The sequence below is a fragment of the Platichthys flesus genome, chromosome 10 (genome assembly GCF_949316205.1).
Source record: "Platichthys flesus chromosome 10, fPlaFle2.1, whole genome shotgun sequence".
NCBI classification, from domain to species: domain Eukaryota; kingdom Metazoa; phylum Chordata; class Actinopteri; order Pleuronectiformes; family Pleuronectidae; genus Platichthys; species Platichthys flesus.
The window spans coordinates 19019980-19042375 of NC_084954.1; the positions used below are offsets into that span (position 1 = coordinate 19019980).

At 39.6% G+C, this 22396-nt stretch overlaps 1 protein-coding gene across 1 annotated transcript in view; it reads left to right on the top strand.

Annotated features, from left to right (window-relative positions):
* alk (ALK receptor tyrosine kinase) overlaps positions 1-22396 on the top strand; it is a 330599-nt gene that overhangs the window by 264791 nt on the left and 43412 nt on the right. The window contains exons 6-10 of the mRNA XM_062398186.1: positions 7508-7639; positions 13151-13285; positions 14350-14453; positions 17099-17271; positions 19941-20035. Coding sequence (XP_062254170.1) covers positions 7508-7639; positions 13151-13285; positions 14350-14453; positions 17099-17271; positions 19941-20035 — 639 coding nt within the window. The remainder of the gene's footprint in view (positions 1-7507; positions 7640-13150; positions 13286-14349; positions 14454-17098; positions 17272-19940; positions 20036-22396) is intronic.

Genomic DNA, 22396 nt, shown 5'->3' on the forward strand with positions numbered 1-22396 from the left:
CATGGTCTTTAACATTATTTCCCCCCACATCGGACGTAGCTGTAAAAAACTTCAGAGTTCACGTTAGTTCCACAGTATTTCATTCATTTTTTTGATTATTTCATCAATCTCTTGTGTATGGATAAAAATGTTCTTCATCTTTCTGTGAGTATTGATGACTCGCTTCACGTTTGCTGGTGGCTTCTTTAGTTCATATTTGATACGAATTTAACAATAGCAATATGCAAAGTATTGTAATCAAATAGCATACAGTGAGTAATGCTATTCATATGAGTGCATTTGGTAATTATCTGACTTTTGTTTTTAAAAAAATGATGAAAATACCTGTAAGATTCAGTATCGGCTTTTAGGTTGTTTCTAATTAGCAAATTGCTGTAAATAATTAAGCAAAGTCTAACCAAGCTAACAGAGGTACATGCTTATCAGCTTGTGAACATTGGTCTGAGCGTGTTAGCAATGCTGATGTCAGCATTTAGCTCAATGCAAATGTGCAGACTCTTAGTCTAAGGCTACATGGAGCATTATAGAAAGTCACTTATACAAAATGTCAATATGTTCATGGTGGAATTAAGTAAAATACTTAATTCAACACAAAATCATTTACTTTATGTCAATGAAAAAACCATCCATTGGTTTGTAGAATAGACATTAAAAGGTATTTTTTGCCTCTGCCCATCTGCTCCTGTGTGTGCCTATTTCTCTGCAGCAGTGATTATGACAGATAGCAGTAGTGATTGGGCAGAGCTCTGACCAATCGAGCGTGCCTGTGTGCAGTTAATTTAATTTATGAGCAAATACCTCTTGTCCTGTCCACTGTCCATTGGGAAGCTCGGCGTCATTCGTTTTTAGCATTGCAGCCAATGTAATTCTCCATGAATATCCCTGGATTCTGCCTACACTATGCCGGCAGGGTAGAGAAGCAGCCCTCTCTTGGACCCCTTGAGGGTTTTTACCCCACAACAGAGGACAGCACCTCATTACAGAATGTAAGATTAATTAATAAAAGCAATGGATGTAAACAAATTACTTTTAAGTACTTTTAAATGAAATGCTAGACTAAGTCAGGTCTGTAAGAGTCTTTTTTTTAATTTGTATTCTCTGCGTAGTTCCTCACTGTCTGATTCGCTTTCCTCCCACAAGGCACACGCAGATCTCCAACCAGGCAAATCTTCAGAGGTTTCTTTGTGTTTTTCCCGAGAAAAAACAGGGATTGAAGGTTATCATTGACATCCTTACTCATATGCTTTACTTTCACTACCCTTTACATGACTCCAGCTCAACTTTAAAAAGTCTGTGTTGAAATCTCCACCAAACCATAGCGAAAGATCATATTCAAATGATGAGACAAACTGCTTTGCATGATCTGCTGATATGAAACAGAGTGAGGCAACTCTATCAGTGGAATCTTAAAACATGATATGGATGATGCAATGAGGTAAATATACTCAAATGTTAACCATGTCTTTATTCTTCTGCGTACATGAAAACATGGTAACCCTTTAAATTTGCTTAAGTGACCACTAAGCATAACCTATATTTTACCGCTGGCCCTCTTTTGTTGATTTAAATGATTGACAAGCTCAACAGTTGTTAACCTCCTTAAATGTTTTATTCAAGGCTTCATCACTTTTTTCTTTAACACACTCCAGTCTTTAGACACCCGCCTATTTGTTTAAGCATAGACTTTGGCTGTCGTTTTATTTCTATTTGCTGACATTTTTTCCCTGTTGATCTTGTGGGTGAAGTCTAAAGTGCTTTTTTCCAGCGAACAGACGACTTGAATAAAAGAAGAAAAATGAGTGCAGCTTGGTTTGTAATCTAGAAGAAAAAAATTGGCTTTCTGAAGAGGAAAAACTAAACTTGAGTGAAAGCATGTCTTGAAAACAACCTCGGCTGTAATTAGGAGATGAGATAAGAAAGCATTTTACCTCAAGCAATTCAATTTAAATTGTTAATTTGAATTGTTCAAGTAACAAATGGCTTTAATTTTTGTATATCAAGTGATAATTAGGCCTTCTTGTGCAATGAATTATACTGATGACTTGATAATACAGCACAAGAAGTATTTGTAAGATATTAGGGACATTAACATTGTGTCTGCTGTGTCTGTTCATGTGACAAAATTGTATTTGCACACAGAAAATATGTATTTTCAAATCTAACTCCAACATGTAGCAGAAATGTTCACCCTTATTTTAGGAGCTGTGGGCTGCTGTGGCTCGGCAAGTAGAGTTAAGCAAAAGGGTGGTGGTTCTATCCGCGACTTTTCTAGTCCTGATGCCAAAATGTCCGTAGGTAAGATAAGCAGTTTAGACTGAATGTCCACAGAACAGGGTCAGGGCTCAGGGTAGTGCAGCAGGCAGAGGCAGGACATAATGTAACGCCGGCTTTTCACCAGATGCTCTCTTGAAATGTGTGTCTGTGTCTTCTACATGTATGGCACCGCTTCTTCATTTCAAGATATTTGTATTGTTTCGGTTTATTTCTCATTTTGCGTCCTTCATCGATGTCATCAACACACCCACCGACATCTGCATATTTGGACAATGCTTTTAGTTTTTACTATAGGGCCAGCACAAGAAACTACAGAGAATTTCGGCGGCGTCTCACTCAGACATTTACGTCCTTGCATATTGCCCCTCCAGAGAATGTCAGGAGATTATCCATAGGTCATTGGATGTCTAAAAGAAGCTACACTAATCCCCCAATTGCCCCTAATGGCTGTTCTGGTAGCTTGTGAATTAAAAAAAAAAAAAAAAAGCAGCTTCATATAGCAGTGCTGTATGAATGTGTTTGTGAATGAGTGAATATAGCTTGTACTGTCCATTCTCCATTTACACAGTCAATTTACCATTTACCTTGTCATGTATTGTACAGGTGATCACTCTGGACTCTTCATTACGAAGGGTAGTATGCGTTGGAAGCAGCCATTAACATCTACAATTAAGAATGATAGACGGATGAAATCTTATATCTCTACCTACTGAATGTCACTAGTCGCAACACCAGCTTTTACAGCATGTGTCAATAGCCCTTATACTGCATGTTCTAAGAGACTCTTGTTCAGCTATGTGTTCATATTTTACCAATTATTCACTGATTGTCAATCCTACTGAGCAGAACATTGTACACTAATGGGACTGGTGGCTGGTGAGAAGTAGAGTGAACAGAAGGATTTCTGTCTCAGAAGATCAAAAATGTCTCTGTAGAACTGCAACCCTGGCTTTAAAAACCCAATGGAAAGATATAATTTTAAAGTGAAACGTATCTGTCATGAACCCTACAGAGCTTGTAGGCAGTAATGAGAAACTGAGTCAGTTACTGTTTCAATTTTTCCATAGAGAATGTTATCAGGAAGAACAACACAAACATAAAGGAGGCTGTATTGACACTCAAGTCTGTTATTGCTTGAGAGACTGTCAGCATCAATTAAAAGTTTTTTGTCCTACAGCTTTTCTTTGAATCCAGCCTCTCTGCTGATCCTTGAATAGATTTGCTTGGTTGCTGGATGAAAGGTTTATTTAGTTCCTTGTCTGCTAGGTTTGTTATCTCTTCCTTCACTTCTGTACATTTGTCATTTACACCTTTAAGAAATAATTGTTTTAAAGCTTACAAAGGTTTATCAGGTGCAGTAGCTTACAGTTGGTCTAATTGAGCTCAAACCTGAATGCTGTACTTTCCGTTTAAGCTGTTCTTTATCATGTAGGTGAATGAAGCAAAAGTGTCTCAACAGTAGCATGACAATTTCTCAATTCATGTAACTGCAGGTTAGGGCCTGCCAATAAAACATAGTCAATATTTATCACAGTATAATTGTCAAAAGCAATATAACAAAAATCAAGTATACTGTATCGATTTATTACTTTGTGTAAGCTTGTGTAAGGATTTTATAATACACAGTTTATCTTCCTGGAATTTGTAAAACGTTCATCAAGTGTTTGTCATTCTCTGCTCAGACAGTTAAAAACCACAACATTTACTCAGGAGCAAAAATCTGTTTTCCCTGACTATTATCACATTTTTCCAACAAGTTTCGTGATAATCTGTTCTGCAGTTTTTGCTGCAAGCTGATAGACAGACAAACGCAAATGAAAAACACGTTATTTCTTAACTGTATCCAACAAGCACCTGTGTTTATCTATTTTGTAACTGCTGATTCTTCTTCAGTCAGCTGTCTAGCACCTGACCGCTCATACATCTTTACCTTCACAAAGACAAACTGACCCTCTGAGCACACCGATAACAAAACTCACTCGCTCCTACAGGCAATCCATTCTACACAGACCCACTTGTTTTTACGATCAGACAAATGGGATTTAAGAACTGCGGTAGGCCAGGAGGGCAGCGGCCATGTGTGGCTGCACTTATCTGCTCCTGTAAGATTAGAGTTCAATAAAAAAAGCCAGTTTGATGCATTTTATTCCACTGTCATCAGACAAAGACAAATCGATACATTTACATACCTTGCCCAAAGGTCTTGCTACTTTAGATAACTTTTCTTTTCTTCTTTGATAAATCGTGGCGCTTGCGGTGTCAACTTATGCAAGAGGAAGCCGCTGAGCACAGAGAATGCATAATGCATGTGTTGAACATGACTACCTACACATAGCAATAGCACATCTTTATCCACACAGTTAATCATAAACAAACAAGCCTCTGTCTCACTCTCATTTGAATATAATGGTATAATCTGCTTTCTTGTGTAAATGTTGGCTGTGAGACTGTACGTGCATGTGTGTGAGAATATGCACAGTTCGCTCTTTACTTTGTAAAGCGTCCTGAAAGAAGAATCATAATGTGAAGCAAAGCACTGATGAAAAAGGGCATTCATTAACAAAGTCATCTACTCAGTCTAATATGTTTTCAAACAATTTTAACTGGATTACTCACTGACATGTTAATGTGGCTCTCTGCAGCCATTAAGATCCTGCTTCAATAGTGCACTGTGGGAACCCCAGACTAATGTGTTTTTGTCCACAAAAAAAAAATGCCACCCCCTCTTTCTAATCCAGAGTTTGCTGCTAGTTTTACAACCTGGTCCTTAAGGTTTATTAACCACTATGATAAAAGAGGAGTGAAATTTGCTGCAAATCAGGCGTAACTATGAAAATGTATCTCTCTAGTACCTAATAATAAGACAATAATTGATGTACAACTACCATGCGTCAGAGGCAGTTACTACTGTAGGGTAATCATTTGAACCTAGTGCTTTATTTTGGAAAATAATTATATTGTATATTTTCAGAGCAGGTAATGAATTAGACTGTTGCTTTAGTTACAGCTGACAACATATATTTAATTCCATCTATTAAACCCATGCATGCTTTTTTGTGAAATGGATTATATACGGGCTGATCTCGATTTCTATTTGCTTTGAACTTGCATGAATGAACACCTTAATTTATCTATAATAGGAGCTTAATTGGGATAAGACATTAGTACATTCATCTTCTGGTTTTGGGTTGTTCCATCCTGGTGTTTGTCTTGAGCCTAATAGTCAAGTCCCATAACAAAAAAAGTCAAGATACAGTATTAATACACCTACCTATCGGCTTCACTCTTCTGTGAGTGAAGCCGATGTGCCCTGTACATGGCTCTGGGAAGTGCAGGGCCGAGTTTGGGGCCATTTGGACACGCGATATGTTCAATATTAATAAAGGATTGGATATACAGGCGACCAGAGCTCTGTAGCAGTCAGTGAGAGCGGGGCAGCGTGCTAACAGTCATACTGCAGACAGAGTTAAACATCTCTTCTTTATTGAATACAAAATCTTCATTGCAGATGCACCAGGTAGGATGAACACAAAGTATTCACTCTGCACCACAGACTGTTTATAAAAAGCTCTGCACACAACGTCCAGCACACAAACCATCAAAATTGACAGCATATTGTAGAACTGTTTGGGGAGGACGCATAAAGGATAAGGAATGATTCCGAAGTAGCTTGGGAGCATTAACACAGGACAAGAGAACAGAACATTACAACAGGCAGGTTTAGAATTAGCATTGAACTGATCAGTAGTGTTTGACATTTTGAATATTTGATCATTTGTTTGTTTCCTTCTGCGGCATAAAACTACAATAGTTGTTTGTGTTGATTTAGGTACTGCTGTGAGCCTGTCACCCTAATGCAGTGTAAGTCTGACGCTAAGAAAACAGAAAAACAGAAACCATCATGTCACACGAAAAAAATTATGCAAACTGAAACACAGGAGACAGATTCGTTGCAAACATGGTAGGATTAGTGTAGCACTACAGCTCAGCTAACAACAATTGCTTGTCGCTGCATCTCCTGTCACGGACTCCGACGTTATCACACTTTCGACTCCCGGGTTCAGTTGAACGGAGGAACAAATCTACATAACACAGATCAAGGACAAACTACAGTAAGCAGAGCCAGTCACTAATGATAAGAATCTTTTTTATTCTCTGTGGGTGAGGGGATAAACGAGATCCCAGTCAGCTGACAGTTTTCCCCCTCTTTCCTGTTCTCCCTGCTGTGATCAGCCTCTGATGGTTAGGGTGAAGGTGTGCAGTCAGTTTTCTCAACCTGGAGATATCATCTCTCTGATTTGCATAGGTATGCAAATGGTCCAGGTTCCAATTGAGTTGTTGAGGGATCAGTGATATCAGTTGGTGCGTGCAAGTATGTGTGTGTCAGTGCATGTATGTGTGTTCCCTCCCCTTCTGCTGCCTACTACAGTATATAGGTCATTGTTTTGCTGCCTGTGTTCCTTTTCTGATTGATATGTACTGTATTCAAAGCCAGATGCTTATGCAGTCCGAGGCCAAGTTATTTATGATGCTACAGGGAGTCTGCTGCTGCTGTACCAGGTTTACAGGCAGGGGTTATATTAGCCTTTTGTCACTGACTGATGTACCTTCATGTAGTAACTGTATATTGTCTACTGTTCTGTGTCCACCACATACAAGTAGTGGTGTTCAATTAACAGACCACCAATTCTCAGCTTCGAATGTATTTTGTTATTGAGTTATGTTTTCAGATTTTGCAAGTGGCGTGTATTGATAGGAAGATTTGAGTGCTATGAGGACACATGCAATATTAATTGGGATTGAATAAACATGTGTCAAGCATTCAGTAGCAGTCAGTGTTTGAGAGAGTGGGGGGGCAGCCTCTGGACCGTGTTTAGGACATCTCATTTCACTCTGCACCATTGACTGCTTATACAAACCTTTGAACACATGGCCCAAAACACAAACAATAGAAAGTGACAGTCTATTGTGGAGCTGTTTGAGGGGGAATCACTAATGACTAGGAATAATTCTGAAGTAGCTCCAGAGCATCAACAAAGGACAAGAGAACCGAGCATTCCAAACAGGAAAGTTTACCTCAGACAGCATGGTGACAACATTTTTGGTTTGTAGTGTTGTAGTGCTGTGTGCTATGATGTCTTTGTGAAGAAACATTGAAGATTAATTTTCTTCTTCCTCTTTCTTTCTTATTTTTCTTCTTTCTCTCCATCTGTTCTTCCTTTCATCTGTCCAGCATCCTCACCTGGCCCGAACATCACACTGGAGGGTCAGTACAACTGTCACCAGGGACCTGGGATCCCATTGGACAAACTGTGTGACTTCAATACAGATTGTCCACTCGGCGATGACGAAGGCGACCTATGCCGTGAGTACACAATGATACCAGAACACAGCTAACTGTTGATAATAATGTGCGAGAGGAAAGCTCATGTGTCTGCAGTCCTTCCTGCATTCATTAATGGATCAAAATAGATGTGAACACGGTCAGTCGTTGTGAGTCGTCTTTAATGAAGCTGTTACATCATCCCCAAAAGAGCAACAACAGAGCATCTGCGTGAGCTTAGGCACGGGCAAAGACAGAAAAAAGTAATGCAGCTACCCTATGCTTGGCTAGCATTTTTTACCCTTGACATATTCCATGGTTATTATTTCTACCTCTTTGCACATTTGTTTTCTGTGTTTCTGGAAGCCTTGGAGGAGCATTAGCCAGGTATGCTGACATCTTATTCACAAGTTAGGTCCCTGTAGGCCCTGCTGTGCGTGTGCGTGCGTGTGTGTGTGTGAGTGCGTGCGTGCGATAGCGATCATAACTTTTTAGTCCTACCTGCATGCATGTATTTTCACATTGTTTTCACACTCACAGTTTAGAGTCATATCCCCCTGCAAGTGCCTTAGTTTGATTTTAGTTTTTTATCCCACATCTAAGTGACCAAATTGATTTGCTTTTGCAAACGGTGAGGAGCAGCCTCCCATGTGGCTCTTATTAAAATGATGGCTGCTCCCTTGTGCTCATAGCTTTGCTAACTATTGGAGCTGAGAGAAAAGAGGGTAACGAGAGGGTATAAATCCCAGACATGCCCTGTTTCTCTTTCTACTACTGAAGGACTGATCAGTGCTAATTGGCCTGAGAGGCCAACCCTAGGGTATAATCTCAATTTGAATGTAGTAAGTGTGTGTGTGTTGCTGTGTGTGTGTGTGTGTGTGTCAGTGTGTGTCAGTGTGTGTGTGTTTGCATGTGTGAGTGTAGCCAAAATGTAATATTTGAGCATAAATGCCATAGGTAAAACACAAAGTAGGCTGTTACACATTATTTCAATTCTACATTTATAAGTAAATTCTGTTCAATTATGAAACTAGTGTTTACACCACTAACAAATAGCATGGGAAGTTTAGTCATAGACTCGTAGGCTACATTTAAACGTTTTGGTTTGAAAAGCACCATCTCTGGTTTGAATATACCTGGCGTCCATACTACTCCAGACATTTAGAGCTGCCAAAATGGTAGTTTGGCAACACTAATGGTCATTTTTTGTATTTGAAGACTCCTGCATTGTTTTTTTTTGATTGGTGACTTAGACACTCACAAAGAATTTAAACCAGCCTACCATCAAATGACCCCCCCCTTGAAGAAAACAATCTGAAATAGCCTCTTCTACCATTGTATAACATGGTTATAGATAATCAATTACGTGTTACTGACCCTGCTGTCTATCTTTAACAGCTGTTCTGCTGTTAAGTTCTGTATTTTACAATGATACAACTGTTAATATGTGTAGGAAAGTGATGATACGTTTGCAGGTGTGTTAATATGGATTTAGGTAAAAACTGATGCATAGACAGACATGGTTTTAGTTTTAAAACAGTTTTTAAATGAAAAAGTAGTAGTATGGATGTTGCCTATTACTTGACCCAGACCACTAGTTTATGTAAGGACCGGCTTACTGCTGTGGAAAATGTTTAAGGTCTGACACTCTTTTCCTCTGCATGCCCACACCCGTTTTCTACTGTCTGCTCTTATAATGCTCAACGTGAACAGATGCATGAAGGACAGATGTCATTTTCTTTGAATCAAGTTTCTCTCTGTCTCTCAATTTGATCTATAAATAGTGATAACCTTTATCTTTCTTCTAAGACAAGGCTGACCACCCATAGTTTGTTCTTCAGACCACAATGAGACATTCATGTGTTTTTCATTCCCTCACACAAAACACTCCCATGCTCTGTGCTTTGTGTTTATTCCATTTTCCTCTGCATCATTCGCCACAATTACCCCCCGCTACCCTTATCACATAGTGTTCCCGCTCTGATACCATATTCTCTATGATCTATCCACAAGTTATCCTCATCCGATTTGATCTATTTAAATCCTTCATAAGCCATGCCAAGGCTCATTAACAGGGAAAAGTAGAGAGAGGCAGGAGGAACAAACTTAGCTTGTGTCAATCACAAAGATTCCTGACATATAAGGGAAATCGAGTCCCGGTGGATCTCCCTTGCTCATCCTTTCCCCAGCATCGTTATGCATAAACACATCCTCGGCTCTTTGAGTCACAGTTTCCTCTGGTTGATCTTAGCTGGTCTAAATTCTGCAGACGCCCCACTGCTTTCCAACTCTACAGTTTCCCTGCTACGACAGAGAAATGCTGCCTCGCATGAAAGGTGTATGCAAGTAGGAATTTCAAGTGATTTTTTTCTTGGAATATTATCTGTGATGGGAAAAAATATCAATTATTATTACACAATGAGGCCAGTGCTACGATATTTCTCTATACTGGTTATTTAAATTAAATCATGCTACTTTAACAATCCAGTCTACACCACGTCTCTTCCTGTTCACCTGGGAATTCTTCTCCGGACAAACCAATAATGGCAACCATAATAATGTCTGCATTACAACACTGATATTGAATTTGACAGGATAATTGTACTTTATTATATCACGTTGAATTCTCTGAACTCTTTACATTGGTAAAGAGGTAAAGAAAATTGCTTCTGGCACATGATAATTTGACAGTGTTATCACATTCAACCATAGACATGCTTTTATAAACTCTTTACCATTCTGAATATGTCAGGTGACCGACACTCTACTCAACATTCATAAAGAGTAAGTAACGTTCTTGTTACGTTTCATTAAATAATAATAGATACTGTTATGTCGGACTTATTCACTCCTCATAAAATACTGTCTTACCAGTTGAATCATCTTTGGTGATGAAACTAGTCGATATGATAATAGCTTGGCATACAAAAGGCCCTGAGAGTGGCACATCTGTACAGATATGTCGCAGATCACATAATCACAAACTTCTCTTTTCTTATTAAGAGCATTTACCTAATAAATAACACTGAGTCTCTGCGTAAGTAGACGATCTAAGTGAAGCCAACTGTTTTTTGTAATGATGAGAGTGCCTCATAACATCACAAGACACAGAGGAACAGAAAATTCACTTATTACCCAAAATGTCCACAGAGGCCTTAATCTGGTAAGGAAAAGCATTGCTTGTTTTTCATATATTACATAAAAATAAAAGTGATTTGGATGTTTTTATTCAAGTTACTTTTGTGATCTTTATCTTTGATATCTGTTAAAAGACTTTTGAATAATGAAAAATACTTCTAAAACTTGTGCCATTGAGGAAAAAAGCTTTTACTTTCTTTTGTTCAGGAGGAATACCTGCTTTATGTTCTCTCCCCAGGCCAGATTCTTCCCATTATCTGGATGATGCCATTTCCAAAAAGCACACTGTTATCAGGGCACTTACACATTCTTATTGTCAATGTGCGCTCACAGACACTGGATAAGAGGATAATAAAGCAAATATAAGGTGAAATATTTCAAACACCGCGAAATGGAACTCAAAATGCAGAACTCGTCCGTGTTTTCTTAAACTGTCAACAAGTTTTAAAACTTAAATGAAGTGTCATTGACCTATTTGTGCAAGGGGAAAAATATGCCTATTTTAAATCCATAAAAATGAACCATAGCACTGCAATAACTGAGTGGCACTTCTAAATGATCCATGTTATTTAATTGATTTATGTGGCAGGTATTTCCACTCCAGTCCTTGTTTCTACGTTGAAGTATTTAAGGACAAAAGTTTAAACATATAAACAGACATGGGGCCTTTTACATGCAAAATATACACAACTCTTTTATCTGTAAGTGGAGATAAACTGTAAAAGCTTTGAAAGTGGAAAACTCGAAAACTGTGCCTTTGGCAAAAGGATGGCTGTTAAAATATTTGTACCACTTGAGCTGTATCTGATTTCTTCTGTAACATTAAACAAAGGAAACTTGAGATTTAAGGAGGATTTTTTGCACAGTTTTTTCTTTCCATAGTTGTGAGGGCATACATTGACAAAACACACCCCAAAGCCTCTTACCTTAACCTTAACCCTCACAACTAAATGGCCTGACATTTTTTAAACTGCCTCAAACTATGAAAAAGACACGTCAGTTTCAAATGATGCAACCATCACTGCTCACTTCCATACATCCTTTACGTTGGGACTTTTGTTAATGACAGGCCTGAGGTGGCAGCACAGAGGCGAGAGTCTCTGACAGCAACAAACATCCCAATGCTGGATGAGGTTGTGATAATGTACCTCTTAGGAAGTAGTCAAAAGTGGCTCCGTCATAAATGCACATTGCTGAGCGATTGAAATTACCTTGAGACATCGCAGCGAGCAATTCAAAAGATTCACCCCATCAGCAGCATTCCACTCCACTTACTCATGGACTCTTTCTGGGTTTGAACAAAGCATTGTCGCAGAATCCTCCATTTTGCTCTACTGTCTTTACTGTCCAACTCACATTGAATTCCTGTCCAATCTCGTCCCAGTTGTTCTGCAGTAACTGTTTGTTCCTTTACCCAGACAAAGTTAGATCATGAGCTCAGCAGAATAGCTCAATGCACAGCGAATATATAGTCTTGGCCTGGATATCTGCTGTCTACACCAAAAGCCTCTAGTTATTAGCCATTGTCCTCAGTGGCTTATTCTGTGCCCATGGGCTTCGAGATTGGCGATCATATAGATCCCAGACTCTAGTGTCTTTTACGAACTTGCAAAGATTCTTCTCTATTTTCTTGTTGAAATGTGTCCCATAGTCATCTTGGTTGAACTTTTGGCATAACTGTGTCCCACCTTTGCAGGTAGCATTGTTCCATTTCGTCCGAATCATTAGTATATAAGCTTTCAGAAGACTGAACAAATACAGATATAAGTCACAAAGCTCCCTTTGTTCCTTGTATCTAAGGTTGAGCATATATGAGCAATGTCCTTGATCTAAACCTAACTCTAACCAGCACCCTTGAACTAAGTATTAACCATCAAAAAGCCTCACAACCACAGTCAGACAACTTCACAAACACACAGCTTCACAAAAGCATGATTTGTCCCAGCTACATAATACAAACCATAACACTTTGTCACTTGATAAGTGCCCTAAATACACACACTAACTTTACTAACTGTAACCTTAACCCTAAGTCAGTGACTGAAAAATGCTTACCCAGCTCATGCCTTTCTTCTGGTGTTGATTGGTTTCACATCATGCACACTCAGACCCTCTTCCACTATTTCCATCCACCCCCTCCTTACACAATTATTATTATAGGCCAATCTCCCACTGCATCACAACTCTAGTTTTAACCTCTGAGCCATTAGTATTCACCCCCTGCAAGCTCTCTCTTTTCAACCTTTTCGCCTTCACTTTCACTCAACTCCTTGAAGCCCACTCCCCAACCCACCCGTGTCCTTTTCCTATTTGGCAGTTTGACTGTCAGTGTTCACTCCATTCTCATATGACCTCCTTACCTTATCGTCTCCTCCTGTCCTCCCTTGATATATTCTCTCTCCTGTCTCTCTCTAGGCCACTTTCTCAATGGCAGCTACTGCTCTTTTGAAGACGGCGAGTGCAGCTGGCAGCCAGTAATGGGACGTGGTCTCTCCTGGAGAAGAGTCCAGTCTCCAGCCAAGGCTACCAAGCAGAGCTGCCCATCATCAGGTGGCCCATGCACGTCTTCTACATTTATAACGTTGTACTGATCAAACAGAGAAATGGCCTATTCGCAGTGTCTCAGTGTTATTGCCTTGTTAAAAGTGACTTAAAAGCTTTTTTTTTATACAATAAATTAAGACTAAAGCATGTTAAGATTAAGATGCATTTATTAGTGCCAAACACATGCACAGACATGCAAAGGCACACTCATGCAGGTAGGGAAATTTAACCTCTGCTATTGACCCATCTGGTGCAGGACACACAGAGCAGTGAGCGACTATGTACGGCGCTCGGGGAGCAGATGATGGGGGAGTAAAGTGCCTTGCTCAGGGGCACTAGACAGGGTATGGAGACTCTTGGATTTTTGGACAGATCAATCCAGGTTCGTCTTTTGTTGTCTCTCTGTGGAGTCGAACCAGAGACGAACCAGAGACCTTCTCTGCCCATAGTCCAAGTTTCTGCCACTAGACCACCGTTTTAATGTGGGAAGATATACACCACCTCTGACGTGTCAGACGTGTTCTTGTTCAGAGTTGCTACAAATATAACTCCACTGGGTAAAAGCTCCAGCACATAAAGTCTGAGTCCAACATCTTCAGTTCATCTTCAGTGCAGTGATTCAAATTTGTCTCCTGATGAGGTGGTGAAGTCTTGATTTGCTGGGGCTTGATTTTGTTCTCAGCTGTTTACATAAATATCAGAGGAGGTGTGGGGAAACTACAAATTGTAATTTCATATCATATATAATGATTTTATATATGCTTTTTATCACTATAGTTCTTTAAAAGTCCTCTAAAGGTCAATAAATTCGACATTAACTGTTTTGCCTGATACTGGCACTCTGCAAACTTTGCTTTTAGTTTAGTCTTAGTAAGCTTGATTAATATGTAAATCAAATAAGAGCCCAGGAAGAAATTGAAGAATATGCCAAACAGTCATACTCACGGTCATGTCGCAAACCAAAACTTCAACATGTATTGTAAAAGTTAATTTACTCCTTCATTCCATCTTTCATGCACAGATTGAGGGTGTATAATAGTGTTTTATTGCTGTGTGTTTGTGTGTTAAAGGTGCTACATTCATTGTGGAGGGAGGCCAGTCCAAAGGCCAACGTGGCCCAGCAGTACTGAGGAGCCCTCTCTTCCCACCTCCTCTCAGAAACTCCCCGTGCACGGTGAGCAGAGTAGAGTGTGTTCCTGTATTCTTCATTCTCAGACATGCCAATACAAACTCCAAAAACTCCAGCTGTGAGTACACATTTCACAGCTGGAGTTCGGTCAAATAACTTTGAAATGTTATTTGTTACAAGTTACAATTAAATATACACCCCCTACAACTACTTAAAAAAAATTACTCAAAAGTTTTGTTATGAAAAAGATTTCCTCATAGCTTAAAAATATCTTAAATGTAACTCTACACCTTCTTTCTTCATTTTGAGATTCATGAAAATGCCTGTATGTGCTTTTTTTAGATTGGCAATTATTTAATGGATTATTAAAGGGGTAGTTTGTAGAAAAATGATAATTCATTCATTATCTTCTCACCACAATGGCGATGGAGGGTTGGCTGAAGTGTTTGAGTCAACAAAACACTTTTGGAGATATGAATGTCGGGGCTTGCGGACACTTGGAAGACGCCACATGAGCAGTATGGCAGCATGTTTTTTTTTTTCTGTTTTATTATGTCTGAAGAAGAGGTCACTTTGGCTGAAACACTGTTTGCCCCTCAAACTCCACAAGTGTTTTGTGGGTGCAAACACTTCAGCCAACCCACCATCGCCATTGTGGTGAGAAGATAATGAGTGCATTTAAATTTTTCCGTGAACTATCCCTTTAAGGTGGAATACTCTAATAAGACAGCTTATTTCGCTCAAATATGGCTTTTAATCATATATAATGCTTAGGCTAATGTCAACGTATTGAAAAACAGTAATTTTCTCAGAAGGCCAGTTCATTATTTCTATTGCCAAAGACTTTACTTTACTTTTAGAAAGAAAACTATTTGACATTTAGGAATAACAAATAGAATATAATAATTCTGGAAAATGCTGGTTTTAAAGCTCTACAATAGTTGGACTTGCTGAGGTGTGAACTCCTCCAAACTAAATAAGGAGCAGGACATTTATAGTACAATAATATATCATGATAACGAACACAGTGTGCTCCAATAATCACCAGAAGAGAAACAATCTCTCACACTCATTTCAGTTATTGTTGTAGAAGTAGAAGGCAATTACAAATTTGATGTGTTAATTATCTTCAGTAAGAGATCAAAAGACATATGTAGATAGATAGATAGATAGATAGATAGATAGATAGATAGATAGATAGATAGATAGATAGATAGATAGATAGATAGATAGATAGATAGATAGATAGATAGATAGATACTTAATTCATCTCAGGGGAAATTTAGGATGGGTTAGTAGGTTAACAGTATGCCATCTGTACGTCTGGAGAAATCCTAACAGACACTGGGGTTGACCTTGTCAATCCTGGCTCACATCTTCTCATCTATTTGCGATAATATAAAAATGCATACATTATTCAGATCATGATACTTTCAGATCTCTAGGTGAAGAGGTTGTGCCCGTGATTGATGCAGTTTCATCTCGCATTCAGAGTAACATTTGCGATTTTAATATTGCTCAGTACGACCTTTGGTCCTTTACTTGTTTACTTTGCAACTTTAAAAATGAGGCAAGGAGCAATGTAGATTTAGTGTGGGTGAGACAGACATGAGGGATGGAGATAGGCGAATACTGGGAAGGTCTAGAGGTCAGAAAACAAGATAATAAGACAGACCTAGGGGATGCCTGCGAGGAAACTTTCCACAAGGAAGAAAAAAGACAACTCCAAAAATAAAAAAATGAAAAGGCGTATGTTGCTGCCTCTCAGGTGTGAATCACAGGGGACGTTTGTGGACAGCGGTGGAAGGAGTTCGCAGCACCGTGGCACGCAGCCAAAGATTAGCCATGATTCCAGATTACCACTCTAAATCCCTCGCTGTACACTGAACTGATGCTGTTCAATCTAGCCTGGCTGCTCTTGGAAAACTACATTGAGGATATTAGTTTTGGGTATTAGCTACAGACCACATTCACTTTCATGCCGTGCCCAGTGCTGTACACTGCCTGTAATCTCGATATGTAAACGGTCACCATGTGGTTTCGCAGTTTGACGATAAGCAGGACAACCTGCTTTTGACAAGCACAGAGGAAACACTCTGCATAAATGTGGTGAATTCAGCTGTCTGGATGGTGTCGTCGCCACGTGCACTTCTATCAGGCTTAAGCCAGAATCTGTTCTGCTTAAATGATGAAGCCAGAATTATGTTCTTGGCTCCAATAAAATGGTTAGAGGGACATGGTCAAACTCCATGGTTGTTAGCGAGCTTTAGATTCAGATTTCCTTTTGGTGTTTAATTCTAGCTATGGCCTGTGTTGTTTAATTATAAGCATGTTTACACCTACCATATCCCTCCTGGAAATAGGGAAATGTGATTTGTGAAAAGCTGTGCATTAGTATACAGAGAAAAACCGCCCAAAATCACGATCCAGTTGAATTCTGTTGATCTTAGAATAATGAGATCTGACCAAATGATGTCACAGATTTATTTCATGCAGCTTTCTTGACAGATAAAAGCCTTGGCTGGTTTTCTTTGAATCTAAAATATAAAAAATTCAAGTTGTCATGGAATTTTATATTCAGACATTAGGCGCCTCAAAAATCTGCAATTCAACTTTGCGATTACCTATTCTGCTTTTTAAATCGTATTTAACGTGTGTTGTTAATGTGTGATTGCAACTCACTTCAACAGGTGCGGTTCTGGCTATGTTCCGGAGGCTTACAGAAGGTGTCGCTGTCTCTGTGGATCATGGAGAACAGTACAGGTCCTGAGGAACAGCGCAGACTGTGGCATTCAGCAAGTGAACCCAAATCTGAAAGGGGCTGGAAACTCATGATACTTCCTCTTTATGGGCTGACGGACTGGTAAGATTAACGTGCACCTGTGTCATCATATAAGAGACAGTTTTGACAATATCAAGGCTTTTGAATTCAGACCATCTGAAGACATCAAGCTGGTTCTAGTCTCATCCTGAGTAGAGGGAGACTCACAGAGTGCACACCTCCAGCAAGGGAAACACTCTGTCGCGCTATTAAACAACATTTTTGTATCTGCCTATTTATCCAGATTTGCTCCAAAATGTAATACCTTTTTACTTGGGCCATATCCGACCCCTCCAGAAAGTTTCAGTGACATCGGTTCAATACTTTTTGAGTTATTTTGCTGAGGGACAAACAAACATGTGGCAATGAAAACATAACATCCTTAGTGGAGGTATAACAAACATCTGACGCACTCCCACTAATGGTTAAGTGCTCCCACAGCAGAGAAGCCTCAGATACTGAAACAAGGTGTCTTCTTCCTTCATTTTTTTCCACCTCTCATGAATGAAGATTTTCAACATTTACATTCAATTTCCTGGGAAACATTTCCTCTCAACTCAAAAAATTAATGAATTCCATCGGGACTAGTCCCCTAGTCTTAGCATGGACCTGCGATGTGTACGGCTGTACAAAATATTCTCCTTTCTTTTCATTCCACCAAGAGTGGAAATCAATACACAAGGCTCTACCCACCCTACTTGCCTTCCAATTAGGTATGGCCCTGCTTTCCACTCAAAAAAGAGAGAGATTAAAGAAAAATAGCATTAGCAGGAAAAAAGAGAAACATCAGACAAGGCATTTCATCTCCGTTTGCCTGACTGGGGGTTTCTTTGCCATTCAAGCTTGGATAAGCCTGCTCCCCTGAGAGTGATTAATTTTTGATTCCTGGGTTATGTAGTCAGCTGTGCTTGTGCTCTTAATTAGAATGTCATGTCCGTAACCACTAGGTGAACCTGCCAGTCTTTGCTCAGTGACCTTTGTAGAGCTTAAATGGAATCAGAAACACAGCTTTAAATACAGGACAGGTAGCGTGTGTTGACTCTGCCTGAGTGTTTCTGGTTTGAGACCCTCTGAGGTGACGGCAAGAATTAGGAAACACCGGGACCCATCGCGTTTAGGAAACAATTGTCTTGAAATTCATCATAGGTTACAGACTGCTACAGCCGCATTCACTTATTGTGAGCCTGACTGTCTTAAAGCTAAACAGAATCAGGAGATAGTGATACAACTCTGCAACTACAAAACTATTGGTGAAAATGTCTTCACTCCAGAGTGGGATATCATGGACGATGCACTTATTCCCTTTTCGTGACTGAGAGTTAGATGAGATGATCGATACCACTTTTGTGTAAAGCTGGAGCAAGCAGCTGGTTTGGTTAGCTTGGCATGGCACAAAGATGGAGAAGACGGTAAACTGATAAACAGGCTGAGAATCTGCCTACTGTAGGACACACAAATTAAGAGTTTAGATTTTGTTCACTATTGAGGGGAAGAAGGAAGGCTGTGGTATTGCAGGCGTTGTACCGGACCACTGTGGTAAGGAAGTATCTGAGCACTAAGGCAGAGCTTCTAAGTCAAACTATGTTTAAACCCAAACCTATGATCACAAGCATTGGGAAGTGACAGTAGGTACAACATCACCGAGGAGATCAGACTTCTGGAGGGAGCTCGTAGTAGAACTGCTGCTCCATGTCGAAAGACAGTTGAGTTGGCATCTCTTCAGGATGCCTCCTGGGCTCATTCCCTTTGAGGCTTACTGGGCACAACCGACCGGGAGGAGGCTCTGGGGTAGATCCAGAACTCGCAGAAGGGACGACATGTCTCATTTTGCCTGTGAACGCCTCAGGATCCACCAGGAAAAGGTAGAAAATGTGGCCTGTGAGAGCAACATTTGGAATACCCTCCATGGCCGGCTACATGGATGAAAATGGATGGATTTTGTTGAAGTCATTATTAGTGCTTCTATCAACTGGCCACACTGTAGTGAGGCCAGTACAGTGTGGCCACCCTGTAGTGAGGCCAGTAACCATTCGCTGGCTTGTCATTAGTATTTAATATGGATATATATTAGACAGGTATCAGTCTTTTCATCTCCATTAAAACCAGGCCAAAAACCAAAGAGGCATGTCTTCGAAAACATCAAACTATTACTTTTAAGTCTTTTAGAAGTAAAACTCATTGTAAATGAACCCATTCATGTTTTATGGAGCTTTTTCTTAACCTGACAACCACTCAGATCTTTTCACATTACAAGTCACATTCACCCATTCACAAACCCATTCCATATAGCTCTTCTTTATCTGCTGCACAGCCATCAGGGGCAATTTGAGGTTCAGTGTCTTGCCAAAGGACACTTTAACATTCAGTCTGCAGCTTCTGAAGATTAAGCCACTGATCTGATTAGTAGGCCCGCCTTACCTCCAGAGACTCAAACCCACCTCATACTCTGGTTGTTTGCCTAAATAATTGTGTCTAAAAGTATCTAGCATGGAAATTGTTTTCATCCCTATCTCAAACTGCACTTTTTTGTCTCCGCTAAAAGCTCTTGACACTCCAGACAAAGCTGTGACACCAACCACAGCCTCCAAAGCCACACCTCGGTGCCATTTTTCTTAAAGCACGATTAAGTCTTCCTCACATCATTTCAGTCAGACGCTATCAAAACCCTTCACAGGTTGTAAGGTAGTTACGGCATCTCTGTCCCTTGGCAGGTTCTGGCTGCAGTTCAGCACAGAGGATGGACCTGGACCCGGCTCATCTGTCTCTCTTGACAACATCTCTTTCAGTATGGACTGCTTCCTGGCATGTGAGTATTATGATATTCTTCTCTCACTCTTACCTCATCAGACCTATAGGTTGAACTAATGCAACTGAAAGATTGCTGGATAGATTGACCATGACCAGCACAATGTGGAAGAAAATTAATACACTAAATAAATTTAAAAGTGTGAGCATTTCTATGGACCTCTGAGAAACACTCAAAGTGACCCACAGCTATTAAATTAGTAATCAGGACAGGTCCGACTCACGCTTCATGTTTTGCAGACATAATATGAGATTCAGAGGTAGTTTACAGAGACCACTTTTGATAATTCGTGCTTTTCCGGGATATATTCATGGTATATTTATAGGCTGATTTACATTGTCCAACTTAATCAGTTCATCTTTGTCAAAACTATTGAAATACATTTAGAAAATGTTGTTTAAACTTATATACCTCTAAGTCTCCATTAACAACTGGCATTTGGATGTGTTTTGTATTCAAAGTTTATGTAGATTTTTTGATCATTTTTCCTGCTATTCTCATTCTTCATTCCTGTTTATTTACACCTGTACTTTCATGAGGTTATTAGGTTTATCTAACTGAAATTGAAACCCCAATAACACATTTTAATGTCAGGTGTAAATGGAGTAATTCAAATCATCAAATGAATGAAAATGAATTGACCAAACTTAGTGGAAATGATATGTATCATAATGTTTCTTTGCTGCGGCCTCATTTAGAATGTTTGTGACCTGAATTCTCAGAACAGTTCAAATAGGATTGATAAGGCTTATGTTCTCATTTTGCACTGCAGGCTCATAAATGTCAGACCTCGCGCCACCTTTCCAGATATTTTTGTGCTGCCATTGAAATTGTTTATCAGTATAAAAACAAGTGTAGGCTGGCAACCTAGTCTGCAATCGGAAAGGAAAGGTCAGGAGTTCAATGCCTCCCCAATCACTGCATACGTGGAGGAACCTGTTTGAACTCTGACTGAAAAAACAATGTCTTTACCTGAATATAGCTCTTTCAATTATTTGATGATTTGTGATTCTGGATTATAAAATAGCCTGTGAAGTTTCCATGCCTTCACGCAGGGATCAGCCATGGCCAGGGGCATAATATTTTTGAGTTGTCTGTCCGTCTACATACATATATACATAGTCTAAGTACATCTGTCCATCCGTTTTTCATGAACATAATACCCAATTGTATTCAGTAATGAACAGATTAGATTCTGGTGGTCAAAGGTTATTCTTATTACTCATTATTTTCTGCTAAAACCCACCCTGACCATTATTTAACACTTTAACAAAGAACAGCGGAACAAACACAAGGTGGTTCTTATTTGATCTAGTTTTTATCTCAAGTGAGAATGTTTTGGTTTTGTATTGCTGACTTTCACAAACTTTAATTTCAAAGTTGTGGGATTAGCCGAGCAGTTCCCACTACAGACGTTGTGAGATCATGACATCAGGGGGTCATACACTACATGATCTTTCACCTGGAGGAACCCCTAACTGATGTGTCAGGTCTCACAACTCCCTTTGTATTTGTGAATCTGAATTATCCTCTCCTGTGACATCCTACCCATAAAATGTTACGAAAATAATTATCAATTGACAATTACTGTACACAATACACAGTGTTTGGCAATTCGCATAGAACTCTTGTGAGATGTCTTGTGCTGGTGAGCCTCTGTAATCACATCTTGCAGCAGTTACAAGGCCGATATAGGGCTTTATTTGGCGAGTAGAAAGTGGGGCTAAAAATTGTGTTGCGTGAATTAGTTCTAACTGATAACAGCTTTTAAAGCACATTTTTAACTGTTAGTTAAAGTAACATGCAGTCAGGTAGCATAGGTTCTTTAGCTGAATCAATGAAATGATTGGATTATTGGATGTTGGTCTTGACAACCTGTATCAAAAGTGGCTGATCGGGTGAGGGATTCTTTATTTTAACATTCAGCACTAAAACTGTGTTTCCTGTCCTCTGGAGCATGAGCACAGGTACGGCAGCTATGAAGGATCATCTCTCTGTGCTTCTCTCACTTCCCAGCAAGTTGTTAATCTAGGCAACGTATCCATTTCCTCCAACCACCCTTGACATAGCATTTTATCGCCCATCAATCAGACCAGGTGATTGGAGTTTCTGAAGCTCAGCAAAATACGTTGTTTCCTGGAGTGATTGCTGTGAGTGATTATTGTGATGGATCCCTGATCATTATGACACAGCCCTGTTATATGTTTTGGTAGGAAAACACACTGCAAACACATTATGCAGAGGTTCAGCCATCCGTGGCCTTTCCCTCTTTTTTTTTAGACTTTAGTGTGAATTATAGTTTGGCAAGCATGCTGATGCATCCATTGCCCTTCAGGTCTGAGACCTGGCTGTCAGATTTAT